At 38.5% G+C, this 18,042-nt stretch overlaps 1 protein-coding gene across 1 annotated transcript in view; it reads right to left on the reverse strand.

Moving 5' to 3' along the window:
* The window catches only part of SEMA5A (semaphorin 5A), a gene marked incomplete at its 5' end in the record, with an annotated part of 244,625 nt that extends 228,173 nt beyond the window's left edge, over positions 1-16,452 (reverse strand). Inside the window, one exon of the mRNA XM_081089965.1 lies at positions 16,332-16,452. Within this exon, the coding sequence (XP_080946091.1) occupies positions 16,332-16,452 (121 nt within the window). The remainder of the gene's footprint in view (positions 1-16,331) is intronic.
* Between the last annotated feature and the right edge of the window lie 1,590 nt (positions 16,453-18,042).

Raw genomic sequence — 18,042 nt, forward strand, 5'->3', positions numbered from 1 at the left:
AAACCCAAAAGAAACTCACCTACCAAAACAATACCTTCATGCAATGTTTTTAAAAGTCTACATTAATGACTTATAAAATCCCTAATGAACAAACTGCCCACATTTTTAATAAAGACATTAGAGCTCCAATAGGGCTTGCCATGAGACTGCACTGATTGGATCCTGATTTAAAATCCAGATAGTTTGTTCAGTATGAATTTTTTGTCATGAATATTGATTTTTTTTAAATATTGCATTAATATATTATTTATTTTTACCACTAAATTTATGGGTGCCTCTTAAATATTGCACTGAAAATCGGGTCCTCGCCTCACCCTAGTCCCTGGCCAACTGGACTCAGGGGGGTTCAGTTATGATTTTCTCCATTCCCGTTTGGCACACCCTTCCTTTCCCCTTGTACCTAGAGTCAGTCACGTGACACAGTACTGGCCACGTGCACGTAAACAACTCTGCACATGAAAGATTCTCCTATGTTGTTGATTTCTGACATAAAACAGATGAGTAGAGAAGTTGGGTATCCTCCAACCTCCTCTGCTGCCTGCCTTTCAATGCTGCCAGCAGCCATCCCAATGTGAAATAAACAGAAAGCAAAGCCAGTTCCATGAGGATGATCGAGCAAAATGAGGGAGCTAGGGCCTTGCTGACACTTCTGAACCAGCCCTGGAGAGACTTTACTTCTAGTTAGAGAACCATAGGTCTCCTTATGATTTAAAACACTAAAGGTCAGTTATCTGTTACTTGAAGCCCAAATATTTCTAATTGATGTTTTAAGCCTAATAGCCAGGCAGCTTTCAGAGTAAGTTTCTAAATCCCACTGCATTGATGACTTAAAATATAAATATTGCATCTCTGAATTGTTTCCTTCTAGGTAGCAAGAAAAAGTGCTAAATCTAAAGGAGAATATGATTCTAAACTCTTTATATGTTAATTAACTATGAAAATGTATGAAAATGAAAAATCACATCATTCTTCATATAAACTATTAATTTTCCTATTAAATAAACATTTGTGATACAAATGTTGTCAATGTCAACAATGTCAACGGCATCTCAATTGCTATTTTGTTCTTTAATACGGAATCTGTTTGTGTTATTTCTAAGGGTTAAAGAGAGGAAGGAGTTTCTCTAAGGGATAAAGAATATCCCAAATGCCTCTTAAGCTACCTTATTAGCCTAGTTTAAAGAGCAATAGAATCATCACTGTGGTAAAACCTTTCATATAAAACCCAATATGCCTATTTTTCACTTAAGAAAATTGAAGCCAACCAGGAAAACAGTAAGAGATTTCTTTACATCAGCGAAGTAATTAATAGCAGAAGTATAAAAGTCACTTCTAGGAAAAAATTTTCTTTTCCAAGGCCAGTTTTCTTAAAACATGAACCATGATGGTTTCCAAAAGAAGACTCCAATATTATGCCAGGATATAACAGCCTTCGCACAGGCACACACACACACACACCGCAGCCTAGGCCAATATTTTTATATATAATGCTAGAAGCCAAAAGCCCATACCTGAGCTTTCAAAATGATAGTCACCACCAATAGATGACTTTATATTTTAATTAAGGCAAATTGAAAATTCATTACTTCCGTTGCACTAGCAACATTTAAGTACTCAACAGCTGCACATGGCTAACACGACCGTATTTGCCAGCATAGAGTTGGAGCATTTCCGTCATTACAGGAAGTTCTATTGGACTGCTGTGTACCAGTAGGTCCTCTTACTGCCCCATTTCCAATTGCAGGAAGTAAAAGGCCACCTGTAGAAAATCAGCCCTGAGAGGAAAAAAGGAGAGTTGTGTACACATTACAACCAAAGGTACTGTGGCTAAATGAATGCCCCTCCCATTTCCTCCCTATGCTTACTATTACCTCTTTTATAAAATGTATTTTTATGGAATATATTGCAGCGACATTGGTTAATAAAATTATATAGGTTTCAGGAGTACAATTCTATAATACATCATCAAGATATTGTATTGCGTGTTCACCACCCCAACTCAAGTCTCCTTCCAAGAAACCTACAAATCAGCAATGCTCGGATGTGATGACATCGTCTCAAAGCACATATAAGTCAGAAATATTTTCCTCCAAAGATTACCCCTGGGCCAGGGCAGTGTTTAAAGAAGAAACTTTCCATATAAATTATCTCTCTAATAACATTGTTATCCTAAATTATTAGGTTTTTTATCTTTTAAAATAACTTTGGGGGAAAACTTTACTGATTAAATAGTTTATGTGGTGGGTTTCCATCATAGACCCGAATATTTTGAATTTTAGGTAGCTTTTCTGACACACACAGAGTTACACATTTTATTAAATGTTGCATAACACGTTGTTCATAATTAACTTTCCCATTGTAAAGTTGTCATATAATGCTTGGCCTTATTGCTAAGGAAACTGGGCACAGTGTTTTGACAAACTCCGGCTGCTTCGCAAGCAATTTGATTACCGGATCTTACATTCTTGGCAAGTCATTGCTTCTCCTCTACAGTTGGAACTTATACAATTTTTAAAATTAGGTTCACTGCGGTATAATTTAGACACAATAACATTTACCAACGTAAATTCAACAACTTTTAACAAATGTATAAACCCTGTCACCACCTCCTCAATGATGATATAAAAATTTATATTAACTTATATGTTCTCTCACAAACCCTTAGAGCAGCAGTTCTCAACCTGCGGATCGGGGGTCGAACGACCCTTTCACAGGGGTCGCCTAAGAACATCGGAAAACACATATATAATTACATACTGTTTTTGTGATTAATCACTATGCTTTAATTATGTTCAATGTGTAACAATGAAATTGGGGGTCACCACAACATAAATAAGGAACTGTATTAAAGGGCCGCGGCTTTAGGACGGTTGAGAACCACTGCCTTGGAGTGAAATTTGCCCATTACCCTATACCCAGGAAACCATTGATAGGTATTCTGCTGCTTTAGTTTTTTCTTCTATAAAATTTCAAATAATATGTAGTCTTTTGCATCTGGAATTTTCCACTTAGCATAATATTTTGAAAATTAATCCAGTTTGGGTTTTTTTATTGTTTGTAATTTCCATTTTACATAATTAATTTGTCCACTCCCATTGATGGACCTTTGAATTTTCCATATTGGTTAGTATAAATAAAACTGCTGTAAACTTTTGAGCACAAATCTTTCTGTAGACCCTATTTAACATTTCATTACCCTTGAGCAAATACCTATGAGTGGGTTTGCTGGTATTTAGGGTAAGTGTATGTGTAACTTCTAATGAAACTATGTTTTCAAAAGTGGCTGCACCATCATAAATTACTAACAGCAAAGCCTGAGGTCCAGTTCCTCCACCTTCCCACCAATGCTTAGTATTATCAGTCTTTTTTTTTATTGCTTAAAATATTACAACGAGTAGTACATTTGTCTCCTTTCCACCCCCTTGACCTTCCCCCAGCCTCCCCTACCCCCCAGTGTCTTGTGTCCATTGGTTATGCTTATATGCATGCATACAAGTCCTTTGGTTGATCTCTTACCCCTCCCCCCCCGCAACCCTCCCCAGCCTTCCTACTGTAGTTTGACAGTCTGTTTAATGCTGCTCTGCCTCTGTATCTATTTTTGTTCATCAGTTTATAATGGTCTTTATTATCCATAAATGAGTGAGATCATGTGGTATTTTTCTTTCACTGACTGGCTTATTTCACTTAGCATAATGCTCTCCAGTTCCATCCATGCTGTTGCAAATGGTAAGACTTCCTTCTTTTTTACAGCAGCGTATTATCAGTCTTTTTAATTTTAGTCACTTTGCTGCATGTATAGAGGTATCTCACTATGGTTGCCATTTGTATTTTGTAAACTATAAATCTCTAGTCCATTTTTTAACATTTGGATTACGTATTTTCTTAAGTTGTAAGAATTTATTCATATATGTAGACACAAGACCTTTAGTAGACACAGGTCTTGTAAATATTTTCATATAACATCTGGCTTGCATTTCCAGGTACTCAATGGTCTCTTTGAATAGCAAAGGGTTTTAATTTTTCTGTGGTCCAATTTCAGACTCTCTTTTGTGTGCTTTTTGTGTCTTTGCCTAATCTAAGGTCACAGGAAAACTTTTCATAGATTTTCTTCTAGAGGTTTTATAAATTTAGTTCTTTAGGTCTATGATCCATTTCAGCTAATTTTGGCTTAGAGATGTCCAATTTCTCCAGTACTATTTGTTGAAAGAGCTATCATTTCCTCATTGAATTACCATGGCCACTTTGCTTAAAATTGACTGACAATATGTGTGGGGGTCTAGTTCTGGTCTCTGATTTCTGTTCCATTGATTTATGTTTATCCTTGTGGAATCACCACATTATCTTGAAGTCAGGTACTCGAAAGTATTGTAAGCTTGATCATCTTAAAATATTTTTAGTTTTTCTAAATATTTCACATTTCCATATAAATTTTAAAAACAGCTTTTCAATTTATATAATAAAAGAACAGTAAAATTTTGGTTGGATTTGTTACAAATATAGATTGCAATTCATGTGTTATAGTGGCAACACATATGATACAAATTGATATCTTAAGAATGAATCTTATGATTTATAAATATTTGTCGTTTGGTTAGGTCTTTTTAATTTTCTTAGTAATGTTTTACAGTTTTCAATGTTCAGCTACACATATCTTGTTAAATATATCCTTATTTCATATCTATAATACTACTATAAAGGATATAATTTAATTTCAATTTCTAATTATTAGTTGACTATATATCACAATGCGACAGAATATTTTATATTCACTACATATGTTGAAATCATGAGAAATTCACTTGCTAGCTTTGATACTTCTTTTAAAAAATTTAATTAGAATGTCCCATATAATCTCATTTACCAAGAAGAGTTGCAATTCTTCCTTTCCAATCTGTACGTCATCTATTTGTTTATTGTATTACTTTTATTAAAATATATAAAATATTTTATTACTTTTAATAAAATAAATATTAAAAATTATTTATCTATTATTACCTTTCAGAGTGGCTAGCACAATGATAATTAAAAGCACTGATTGGTAAGAGTCAACTTACTTGTGTGGAAAGCATTCAGCCTTTAACAATTAACCATTAAGTATCATGTTACATTTAGATTTATTAAGATGACTTTTGTCATGTTGTGGCAATACATTTAACTCCTAGTTTTCATCCTGAATATGTGCTGAAATTTATCAAATGACTTTTTCACTCTAAGAAAAAAAGTATTTTTTACTATATGTATCGAAATAAATATTTTTTAAAATATAGTTAATACATTGATTTACATTAATTGATTCTTAAATGTTAAATCTTTGAAATCCCATGCAATGTTGCAATTTGGGGATAAAGATCAATTGCACACAATGTATTATCCTTTTTAAAAATTGCTGAATTCAACTGATAAAATTTTATTAAAACGTTTTGTGGCCCTAACCAGTTTGGCTCAGTGGATAGAGTGTCGGCCTGCAGACTGAAGGGTCCCAGTTTTGATTCCGGTCAAGGGCATGTACCTTGGTTGTGGGCACATCCCCAGTAGGGGGTGTGCAGGAGGCAGCTGATCGATGTTCCTCTCTCATCAATGTTTCTAACTCTCTATCCCTCTCCCTTCCTCTCTATAAAAAATCAATAAAATATTTTAAAAAGTTTTGTGTCTATATTTCTGAGATTTATTGGTCTATAGTTTTATATTTTGGAATGTCTTATCTAGCACAAAACTCAGAAATGCAAATGAGAATGACAATTTTCAGTTACCTTCTGAGAGCTACAAGAAACAGGTTGCTAGCCATTCATGGTGTCAGGATCTGGTCTCATGGATTTCAGTTGATAGAATGTCTAGTCTACATCACATGTGCCCAGGTGCTACCAAGGTGGGAATGGTCACCTTGTTTTACTGCAACTTGTCACACCGTGGATTGGAGGGATCTATTCATTTTGGCAGTTAGCACACAATATCACTGAGCTCTTGATTATGAATGAGAACGCTTCCTGCCTCATGCAAGACATATGTGCCCAGGCTCTCTGAAGTCCACCCCTGAGCCACATGCGGGAAATGGGAAAGCAAAAAGAAATCAAACATAATTCCTCTGAGAGCCAGAGTAGAACTCTGGCCCTTCTTCACTCAGTAATAAAAGACCTCCCGGAAAATTAAAAGTTAAGGTATTGATTATATTAGTAGACAAACTAAATTAGATTTAAGAACCTCACTGGAGTCTTTTCTTTGTCACATTGATGACAGAAACATTTCAGCACTGCTGTCTGCTAGAGTTGGCCTAATGTTTTGTCTCTCAGATGTAGGCATGGCTGCTTATCTTGCCTTCATACTAGAACGCAAGAGGTCATAAGTCCAAGAAAAATACTGCAAAATTAAAACTTTACACACCATACATTTAATCTCAAACTCTTTCTTCATGCATAAAGTAAGGACAAGATTTTTATCTACCTTCAGTGTGACAAACAGGTGAATTAGCCATTTAATGCTTAGAAAGGCTATGATATGCTTAAAGATAAATAAAACACAATTACATACTATTTGAGGCCAAATGAAATGAAGGTTTTAAATCAGAATTCTGACACTAACTTTATAAAATCATATTCCCAGTTTTAAGGCAATCACATTGAACTACTTCACTTATAAAGTATTCCATTTGTATTCTTAAAATAATAAAAACTATTTCCCACTGAGACAAATCAATCAAAACACAAAAATTTTATCTTAGGATAAAATATAGATGTTCACTCATAAATTATTTCACTAGTGGCCCTAGAACACAAAAGTAATACAAAATTTATTGCTAATTCTCAAAACTCAATAAATCACTTTCAGAACCTAATCATTATTTATAAAAAAAAACATACAACCGAGACTGTCTCAGGGTCTCATCAGTCAAAAGATCAATAACATCAACAAAGTACAATGCAGGTATTGGAACCAGTTTATTTAATGAATAACTCATAGAGATGTTAGATGAAAATACAGTGTAGAACCACTAACACCTCTATGCATTTTTAAATAATCATGATATACCTACATTATAGAATTGGAAAGTGGTATCTTTTTTAATATTCCATTTTTTCTCAGATAGCAAACTAGCAACAGATTTTAAAATACAAAATGTATTCCCAACTGCCATTTTCAATGTCAAAGGCAGGCAGTGTGCTTGTACTTCAGTTGCTTCACTTGCAAACTGGTTCGAATATTTTGCCCATATGATTTTGACATTACTTTACAGTATAAGGAACATTCATGTATGCATAACAAAAGTCAAAATATTAATGGAACAATGGACTTTTTAGGGATCCAAATAACACTTTCTTCCCTAAGTAAATTCACAGGAGAATAACACATCTCCTATTAATGAAACCAAAGAGAATCACACTTGGTTTATGTAAATTTTAGTTTTTACAGAGAAAAGCATTGAGTTCAAGAGAGCTTTCTACAATTGGTATTGACTTGTTAAACTCAATGCAGATTCATATGAAAATACTAAAACGAAATAGTAAAATCAATTTCATGCCATCTATGTTTTATTAAAATAAATTTCCTAATTCTTCCTTGGAGAAAGTAGGCCACTGTCATGCAGTCATGTCCATGTGTGACTTACAAAGGTCAAATGGCAGCTCCGAGAACAGGTGAACAGGGAGAAATAGTAGAAACAGTTTTAATCAAGGCCTCCGTACTGGAAGACTGAATTCTTACAGGGACTCAAGAAATCAACTACCACAGCTCCTGTTGTAATGACGAGGGTCCCAGAAACCAGAGAAGAGGATAAATCCAACCAGAGCCAGACATCACATGACTGTCTGGGGCATTAGACACCAGACAGCCAAAACTCGGAAGGAAATGCAGTACCATGGGACGTGCATGTAACTATGAGGCATTCATGGGCCACAGGTCATATATGGAGCCATAGGACAGGTATGGAACCATGGGGTTTGCATGGGGCCGTGGGACATGTATGGGGCCATGGCACAGAAATGGTTCCTTGGGGCTCCTTCCAGCATCTCCATCCTTGTTTTCTAAAAGTTTAGTTGCCCTAGCTCAGCGGTTCTCAACCTGTGGGTCGCGACCCCTTTGGCGGCCGAACGACCCTTTCACAGGGATCGCCTAAGACCATCCTGCATATCATCCTGCATTATGATTCATAACAGTAGCAACATTACTGTTATGAAGTAGCAACAAAAATAATTTTATGGTTGGGTCATAACATGAGGAACTGTATTTAAAGGGCCAGAAGGTTGAGAACCACTGCCCTAGCTGGTTTGGCTCAGTGGATAGAGCATCGGCCTGAAGACTGAAGGGTCCCAGGTTCAATTCCAGTCAAGGGGACATGCTCAGGTTGTAGGCTCAATCCCCATTAGGGGGCGTGCAGAAGGCAGCTGATCAATGATTCTCATCATTGATCTCTCTCTCTCTCTCTCTCTCTCTCTCTCTCTCTCTCTCTCCCCCCCTTCCTCTCTGAAATCAATAAAAAATATATTCAAAAAAATGTACTTAAAAATTTCAAATAAAAGGTTAGTTCACTGTGCCTCCAAGGGTAACTGAGGATACCCAAGTTACACCCTATATAGTCCAAAGTGCAGCAGGTAGTAGGCCAAGCAATGCCAGGACTCCAGGGACTGTGAGCAAGTCAAGGGAAAATAGAAAGAGGCAGGACAAAGGGCAGGTTGGCAGTTAGCAGCACAAAAGGAAATATGTATGAGGCGACTTTGCAAACAGGTAGGAGACAGCCTCTCAGAGGTAGGAGAGGCTGGGGGTCCCCAGAAGTTAATACAAAGAAGAGTCAACAGAGAGTTACAAAACATGTCATATATTTTTACTGTCAACATGAACAAACAAATGCTTTTACCACAGACATGAACACTGTGAAATATAATTATGTGATTCACAAGAAAAATAGAGGATCCATAAAAAATAATCATTCATCCTGTGGAATCAGACTAGAAGCCAAGTTTAAGATTTTGTGCTGGACCCTTTCAGTCATGATTCTTTCAATCACTTTTGACTCCATATGGGGATAAAGGCAACTGTTCAAATTCAAGGGACACGTGCCCCACCCCAGTCCTGCCCAGTGGTGGCCCAAGCTAGCATATACATTTTGATCCCTTCAGATGCCCTTCCTAAGGTCTTTGGCCAATTGTTGCTCATCCTTTATCAAGTGTCCACATAACTGTTCTGAAGTAAATTCCAAAATGACTCTCAGGCCAATAAATGATCCCTATGTAGGAAGACACTCAACAAGAACACCAAGGAGTCAGAGATAAAGATCTCAGGGTCCTAAGATTGGAATTAATCGTGCTCTGCCTGATTCTGCAGGCAGGAGTGATTTGAGGCATTCAGACCAAGTGCCACCAGCTAAGCCACTGAAGAAAAGGCTCCATATTAGTCACAATATTAAGGCTCCAACAGCAAGAAAGCCTGAGTGTGACATGACTCACCCCATCAGTGGCCTTCTCTGTGCTTAACGGAAAATTGCTCCCCATAAACCAATTCCTATAACTGCAGCATACTCTCGAAATAGCTGGGTTAAACTTTAATCAATAAACAAACAAAAGCAGAATATGGCACGGTCGCTTCAGCGAACATTAAACATTTAAAACTCATTTCCGAGATGGTTATGAGACTCAGTAAGCATGCTGAGAAACATGCTGTCTTGAAGGGTCCCTATATCTTTCCCCTCTTTACTGGAATAGACTTTTAAGCAAACGACAAGGACATAAGTGTGAACAGTTGTCTGTAATGGGCAGGGTGTTTTAGCAGCCCCTGCACACTCAGAGATACATATGCCAGAACATGCAGCCAGGGAGCAACCTTGCAAACTCAGCCAGCTGTTAGAGCATGTAGAGCAATGAACTCCAGCAGACAAGAGAAGCCCGCAGAGGCTGGGGAAAATAGTCCTGCCAGCATCTTCTGCCTGGCCAGGTACATTGAATCAAGACTTCCATGAAGGGAGGGATTGGGGAGGATGAAGAGGATAAAGGGGTTCAAATACATGGTGACTAGACTCTGGGCAGTGAGCTCACAATGCAATGTACAGATGTTATATTACAGAATTGGACACCTCATATTTACATAATGTTATTAACCAATGTTTTCCCAATAAATTTAATTAAATTTTAAAAATTTAAATAAATAAAATGTTTAAAAAAGACTTCAATAAGATGTACTTATGCCTGGACAGCATGGCTCAGTGGTTGAGCAATGACCTATGAACCAGGAGGTTGCGGTTCCAATTCCTGGTGTGGGGCATGCAGGAGTCAGCCGACCAATGATTTTCTCTCATCAGAGGTGCTTCTATCTCTCTCTCCCTCCCCCTTCCTCTCTGAAATAAATAAAAACATATATATATATTTTTAAATATATTTTATTGATTTTTTACAGAGAGGAAGGGAGAGAGATAGAGAGTTAGAAACATCGATGAGAGAGAAACATCGATCGGCTGCCTCCTGCACATCTCCCACTGGGGATATGCCCGCAACCCAGGTACATGCCCCTGACCGGAATCGAACCTGGGACCGCTCAGTCCGCAGGCCGACGCTCCATCCACTGAGCCAAACCAGTTTCGGCGATTTTTTAAAAAAGATGTGCTTAGCTGCATTAAGACGTTGCTATAGCATCTGGTTCACTTCATCAACAGCCTCTGTGCAGAGTGCCTCCAGGGTTACCACACTAACTCATGATATTCTAAATGTACATGGAAATCGAGATCTTGTAAGTCAAGATGATCCAGTCCTTCTTGTATTTCTCCCTTATCACTATTTCATCCTGCTTTCTCAACCCCTCTTGTGGAGTCGTGTGTTACAGAAAAGCGGCCATGTAGGTGATCAGTGGCCACCTGTTCAGCTGTAACATGAGCCATTTCAAGGACAGACAGGGATCTTTGTGTGTGATTTTGGTCAAGTCTTACCCCTTATTCAGAGAAGCACTTCCTTCCTAAAACCCCCATACTCTTGGTCCTTGCCCTGCCTACTCCTTCTCAGCTGACATGGAGGTTCTCAGGAACTCCCTCCCCTTCCAGCCACCGCCACCCACTAACTTCCCTGCATCCTGGGTGCCTTGGCCACTCATCCTCCAGCCTCACTGGAGGTGGAGTCTCTTCCTGTAAACTAATCCCCCACTTCCTACCCCTCCTACAACCTGGACTTTGCCTAATCAATGATCTCCCCCTCTCTTTTTTCTCTTCAGCCTCTTGCATCACCTGGCTTCTTCCCATCACCATTTAGGGATGCTTAAATAATGCTCTCTTAATAGCCATCCCCTGTCCTCATGTCCCTGCTGGCTGAGACAACAATTCTCTCCTTTTATATCGATTTCTTCATGCCACGTTTATCCCTCTGCTCATCATCAGCTAAGTCTCTCCTCCTGCACTGCCCTAAACCTGCTCTGATAAATGCTATTTGTTATGGGTTGAATGGGGTCCTCCCAAAAGACTTATTGAAATCCTAATCTTGGATACCTGTGAGTGTGGCCTTATTTAGAAACAGAGCCTCTGCAGAAGTAATTAGTTGCATCGAGGTCATGCTGGGTTAGGATGGCCCTAGATGCAATATGATTGGTGTCATTATAAGACGAGGAGAGGACAAAAAGACAGACACACAGAGAGAAGGTCATGTGGCTATAGACTCAGAGATTGGAGTGATGAGTCTACATGTCAAGGAAGGTCAATGATTGCTAACAACCCTCAGAAGCTACAAAGAGGAAAAGAAGGTTTCTTCCCTGGAGCCTTCAGAGAGAACATGGACCTGCGGACACCTGATTTCAGACGTCTAGCCTTCAGAACTGTGAAAGAAGAGATCTCTGTTCTTTGAAGCAATCCAGTTTATAGTATTTTGGTACAGCAGCACTAAGAAACTAATATACCATTGCTTTTCTTGGAACACAGGACTTTCAGTGCTAACCTAGGAAAGTCCCTGGCAAACCAGGGTGAGTTTCTCACTCTACCTTCTGGCCCACATCTTCCTTAACTCTCTGCATCACTGAATACTATGATGGCCACCTCCCTCTTGAAAAGTCCCCTGTTCTTGGATCCCATGATGCCTTGTTCTCAACTAGATAATTCCTTCTGATGGCAGGTAAAAATTCAGCTTTCTCCATCTAAAATCATCACATTCCTCAAATATTTCCCCCTTCTTTCTTCCATATGGGTTAAATAGCCAAGAACTTCGGGATCATATTCAGTGCCTCCTTCTCCCTCCTATACCCATTAAATCACCAACAAAATCCTCTTCAGATTCCTAGAATCCACCCACTTCTTCCCATTTCTACTACCTCTCCCTCAGCCCCCACCCACATTACTGCTCCCTCTAATCAGAGCAGCAGCCTCAGAATGGGCTGTCCCTGCCACCATGTTGCCACCCTCCAAGCTGAGCCTGCCCAGATAGCTGGGGGACTTCTTAAGATGCCTTCCAACACCTTGCATTATAAAGCCCCACTAACCACTTTAGCTTCACCTCCCTTTATATGCTCTCTAAAACTTAGACTAAGATTTCATGACTCCCTGTACATGCCTCTTGCAGGACACTATTCTCCCCTCCCTCACTTCAAGACCAATGCACTTGTTTTCTTTCTGGAACACCTTCCCCTTCGTGAGATTCACACACACCTGCTTACCATCGTCTGGGACTGAGCTCTGGCATCACCTCATCCTAGGAAGCTTCCTTAATCACACTCCTTCAGACTAGGCTCCCACCGACCCTAGCAATGACACCCAATAGGTCCCTTAATAGGATGTAATACAATGGTCCTTTTGGTTTATATTCCTAAAGGTGTTCTAATATCTTAACACAGACTGTATTTTTTGCCTCTAGCTCCTCAATACTTAGCACGGACCCTCTTACATAATAGGTACCAATTAAATGTCTGTTGTACATTCACTCCTAATCTAAAATGTGCAAATTAAAATAAGCTGAGATGCCACTTATGAGCTACAAGATTGGCTCAAATCCGAAAGTCTAATAGTATACTTTGCTGGAAAAGCTGATCGTAAACAGATACTCATATCCAGAGCAAAGAGAATGCAAAATGGCACAACCTTCATTAATGGAAATTGGGCAATACCTAGCAAACCACCTGTGCATTTACCTTTTGACACAGCAATCCCAATTCTAGGAATGTCTCCCAATGGTACTATTGCAAAAATATTAAAAGTTGACTGCAGGAGGCGCTACTCATTGTAATAGCCCATTAAATGGACTATTTTAATAGCCCATTTTAATAGTTCATGATCACAAATGACAGAAAATAACCTAACTATGTTCATCAAAAAGTAAGAGCTATGAGGCTATAAAAAGAAATGACATAAATCTATACTACTAGTGAGTGGCCTCTAGGGTATATTATTATGTCAAAAAATGCTACATAGAGAAAAGTTTGTATGTATGCAAGCTTTTATCTAAGAAAGGAAGGTAAGAATATGTGTTTGTATACATATATGTTTGTATTAAAAAGAAGCATGAACTTTAAATACTAAGTAAAATGTTATCTAAAAGCAGAGATTAAACGGGTTAAAGAAAAGAGGAAGGAAAGCTAGCTTCCTTGAACACCTTTGTGTCATGAATTTGACTTTGAAGTAACACATAATAATGAGATGTAAGTTTCAAAAATCTCTAAAAAATAAAAGCAAAATTCAACAAAACTAGTTGGGTTTTGAGTTGGCATAACCGTACAAGAGGAAATTATTTCAAGTGATTTCAAGGCAGTAATTCTGCTTTAATCTCCCAATGAAATGTATACCCTGACAACAAAAGGAAGAAAATCATCGTACAGGGTTTTCAGTAGTCAAAAAGGACTCCAGTTGCATGAAACTGTTATTCTGAAACAGCTGAGTATATATTCAGGAAAGGTCAAAGGAATAATTATATTGGCTGCAGAGACTCAGGATTCTGTGCAGGGGAGAGAAAGATGTAGACACAAGACAGAAGAGGTTCAGAAATATCCGACAGTCCAAAGGTGACTTGAAACTATCTAGAATGGATGGTGCATTTTTTAAAAATGTTTTCCTCAGTTCAAAACCCCTAACTGAGCACCTCCACGCAGCATCAGCCAAAATGCCAGGCTGTTGGGTCTACGGAAGGAAATGACCGAGAGGAGTCAGTGACATCCTGTCCCAGGGAGTTAGCACGTCATCGGAAGTCACGTGGGTTGTGTCAAAAGAACTCAGGAGCCAAATTCAAGAGGCTCCCAGGGGCTTGAAATGTGATGATTTCACCATCTATAAGGACAAAAACTGTAACTACTTAAAATAAGATATCAAACATTAAACCCATGTATTAATAATAATCCTAATAATCAGCCCTGGCTGGTGTGGCTCCATTGGTTGTAGCATCATCCCATGTACCAAAGGGCCTCAGGTTTGATTCCTGCTCAGGGCACATACCCAGGTTGTGAGTTTGATGCCTCGGTTGACAGGTGTATCGGAGGCAAATGACCCATGTTTGCTGTTTTTTTTCTTTCTTTCTTTCTTTCTTTCTTTCTTTCTTTCTTTCTTTCTTTCTTTCTTTCTTTCTTTCTTTCTTTCTTTCTTTCCTTCCTTCCTTCCTTCCTTCCTTCCTTCCTTCCTTCCTTCCTTCTTTCTTTCTTTCTTTCCTTCCTTCCTTCCTTCCTTCCTTCCTTCCTTCCTTCCTTTCTTCCTTTCTCTCTCTCTCTCTCTCTCTCTCTCTCTCTCTCTCTCTCTCTCTCTCTCTCATCAATTAAAAAACATATCCTCTGGTGAGAATTAAAATCACCATCATCATCAAAATAAGAAAAATAAACAAAAAGCAAACATAATACCTTATTTGTCCTCTTTGGGTAATGCTAAAAAAACCTCACTAGTCTTAAAGAAACTGACTCAGCCATTCCTATATAAGGGGTGCCCTTAGGATAATCAAATAAGATAGTGAGGAAAAGTTGTTTTGTATAGAAATATTCTTGCCATTAAATTAAGAATGACAAGATGACGAAATTCCAGGTTCGTACCCATGAATAAATCAGTAAATTTAGGCAGTGATCATCAATGACTGCTAACTTCACACCCAGTCATTATCTGCCTCCAATGGAAGTGCACAGCACCATCCATGACAGAGTGGAGACAGACAGGGCTGAACCTGAATCTAAGCAGCCTTGATATCGCTACAAATTTACAGGCACATTCAAGTCAGAAGGACATTTGAACAACACCAATGGGATGCATTTGGCAAAACCCACACTTTGGGAAATTCTATACTACTAAGTACTTAGTTTTTTTAAAAAATAATTAATTTGCAAGGGGAGCAACAACAACAACAAACAGTAAACGATTAAAAGGACCTCAAAAGATACAACACCAAGTGCAATATGTAAACTTCATTTAGATCTTGATTTAATACCACTGTTACAAAAATGTGTAAGCATCCATGAGACCCTCAGGGATCTCACAATACTCACTAAATGTCTGGTGACATTACGGAATTATTTTGTTATTGTTGTTTTTGTCTGTTTGTTATGAAAATGGCATTTTAAGTTCTCTTTTTTTGATAGTCAAACTGAAATATTAAAGATACAATTATATGATTTATTCAGTTTGTTTCAAAATAATTTGGTGGGTGTGGTGTGGACTACAAGTGAGGATTTATTTTTAAAAAGTGGGCCATGAATTAATAAATACAGGGTTTGGGTATTCCTTAAATTATTTTTTCTATTTTTGTCTATTTGAAATTGTTATGATACAAAGTTTAAAAAGTAACAAAACATAAAACTATTGGATGGATTATTAAAATACAATGACAGAGTAAGTTTGGTTCACTTGATAATGAAACTGAGTTCGTTGAGGACAGGGATAAAGACATTTCATTTTCTTCATGCATGCTGAGTGTCTGGGGTGAAAAGAACCCTAAATAAATTCTAATTAATGAAAAAACACATGAGTGGATACACATACCAATTCATTAATCCCATGGATCCATAGAGGTACCAGAGACAATTAAACCAATTCTGTCTGCCATGCAATGCCAGTCAGGAACAAAACATGTTTTGTGGCAAGACTAAGGTTTTGTTGGGAAATACTGAGCTGAGAATTTTTTTGTTTTCCTTGACTTTGGTGTTATGTCTGTGGGTCACATTTTTACCCCCTGGTTCAAATGTCCAGGATGCTTCCAGCACCTGCTACATAACAGTGGTCTCAACACGGGGGCTTCCTTATCTGTAAAAATTCTTGAGTTAGTGATCCGTTTCTGGACATGAAATTCTGGCGATGAAGGAGTTCATATTTTTGCTCCTACTGTGAACGATGTCTAAAATGAAAGTAATGGAGCAACTGCTATCCTCTTGTCACTGAGCGTGGAAAGTGCCGTGGCACTCAGAGCATGCCTGTCCCTTACCTTTATAGGAAATGACAGGGTGCTCCGCTCTCTGGCACTGAGAAGGGTCTGTTGTGGGCTGGGCCAGTCTCCACCAGCCCAGGCTGGAGAACAGCCACGCGATGACACAGGGGCCCTTCATGGTGGGCACGAGGGCTCGGGCTCTGCGCTTGTCTTCTAACCAGAAGCTCGTCCTCCCGTCATGTGGGAAAAGTGCCTGAAACACAAAGGAGAACACCTGGATGGAAACAGGCCAGGGTTTCTGGTGGTGGCCTTTTGGTAATGCCCTGTTACCACTGCCTTTAAAAAAAAATGTCTGCTTGTCTGAGCTCTGAGAGCTCAGACAAGCAGACTTTTTTCTAGCTTATTTGTCAGATACATATGAGTGTATGTATCTCAATAAGGACCTTTTTTCACAATAATTTTATGAGATAACCCATTTTTTTATAAAAGGAGAAATATTCAAGTTTAAGCTCCATGAAAACATGACAGTCACTATCCTAAGGAATACAGTTAAAGGGCTATAATCATCAATTGGTTTTCCCTTGGAACATGCAAACACAGACCTATATGTGGAAACCCAGAGAATGCTGGCCTTCCTTTTTAATATTCAAAAGACTCTACTTAATAAGGCCATAACCATTGTCATTGACTTATAAGCCAGTTATTATGCTACCCGACTCTTAAAAATTGCCCATATTTAGTGAATTTATCCTTTGAAATGTATAGATGACCTGCAAAGTCTCTGGCTAGGGACCAAATATAAATCCACTGAAATCTATATTGAGCACCTACTGGGTGAGATGAAATTACTATACTGGGAGTGCTGATACTTGAAAGCCTATGAATAATTTAAAAGATGAATAAGCTTTAAAATAAGATAGGCTTGTAAAAATATCTATAATCCAAGTTGTTAAAAAGCCATAAAAAGAAGCAGGAATGCGGTGGGAGTTGAGAGTCCTCGTGCTATTTAGACGGATGAAGGGTATATCCACAGAGGGGCTCACGTTTGACTTTCATTTTGGAGGATAAAGAGGATTTCAACAGATGGAGATTTCTGGAAGTGCATTCCATGCCAAAGGAAGAGGATGAAAAGATGTCCTGGAGAGGCAAGAGGAAGGAGTAGGCAATGTGTTTTGGGAACAGTTTGCTATACTTGACCCAAACACCAGGGGATATAAAAGGAGATATAGTGGGAAGCAGCTTACAGAGTAGGTTGATTTAAGGTTTGAAAGGCAAACTATACTAATGTCTGATGTCTCTATATTTAGGCAACAAGCTACCATAGTATATTAATATTACATTAGATGAAAAATTAACAAAAGTATTCTCACAACAGTGTACTTGGGAAACTGGGTAGAAAGGAGCACAGAGGTGAAGAAGTTCATTTGAGGACAATGCAATTGCTCAGAAGAGAAATAAATGAAGCTGTGACTTCTAGTGGTGTCCATGTGAATAAAAATGCAGGCAAGCATTCAAAGTGATGGGAAAGTATGGCAAATTAAAGAAGGCCACAGGTTCCTTGAAATTCCACCTGTAAAGGTTGGGCTATTGACCCTCTCTTGACTCTGGGTTGTCAATGTGACCATGTGGCTCAATCAGAGACAACAGAAGTGATGATGCGCTAGGTTCTAAGCCCAGTCCCTAATACTGGCAGTCTCCACGTCCTATCTCTTAGCACATGCTGTCTGAGCACTGGGACCCCAGGTAAGAAGTCCAGCTATCCTGAGCC

Source organism: Myotis nattereri (assembly GCF_964212035.1).
Source record: "Myotis nattereri genome assembly, chromosome: 4".
NCBI lineage: Eukaryota > Metazoa > Chordata > Mammalia > Chiroptera > Vespertilionidae > Myotis > Myotis nattereri.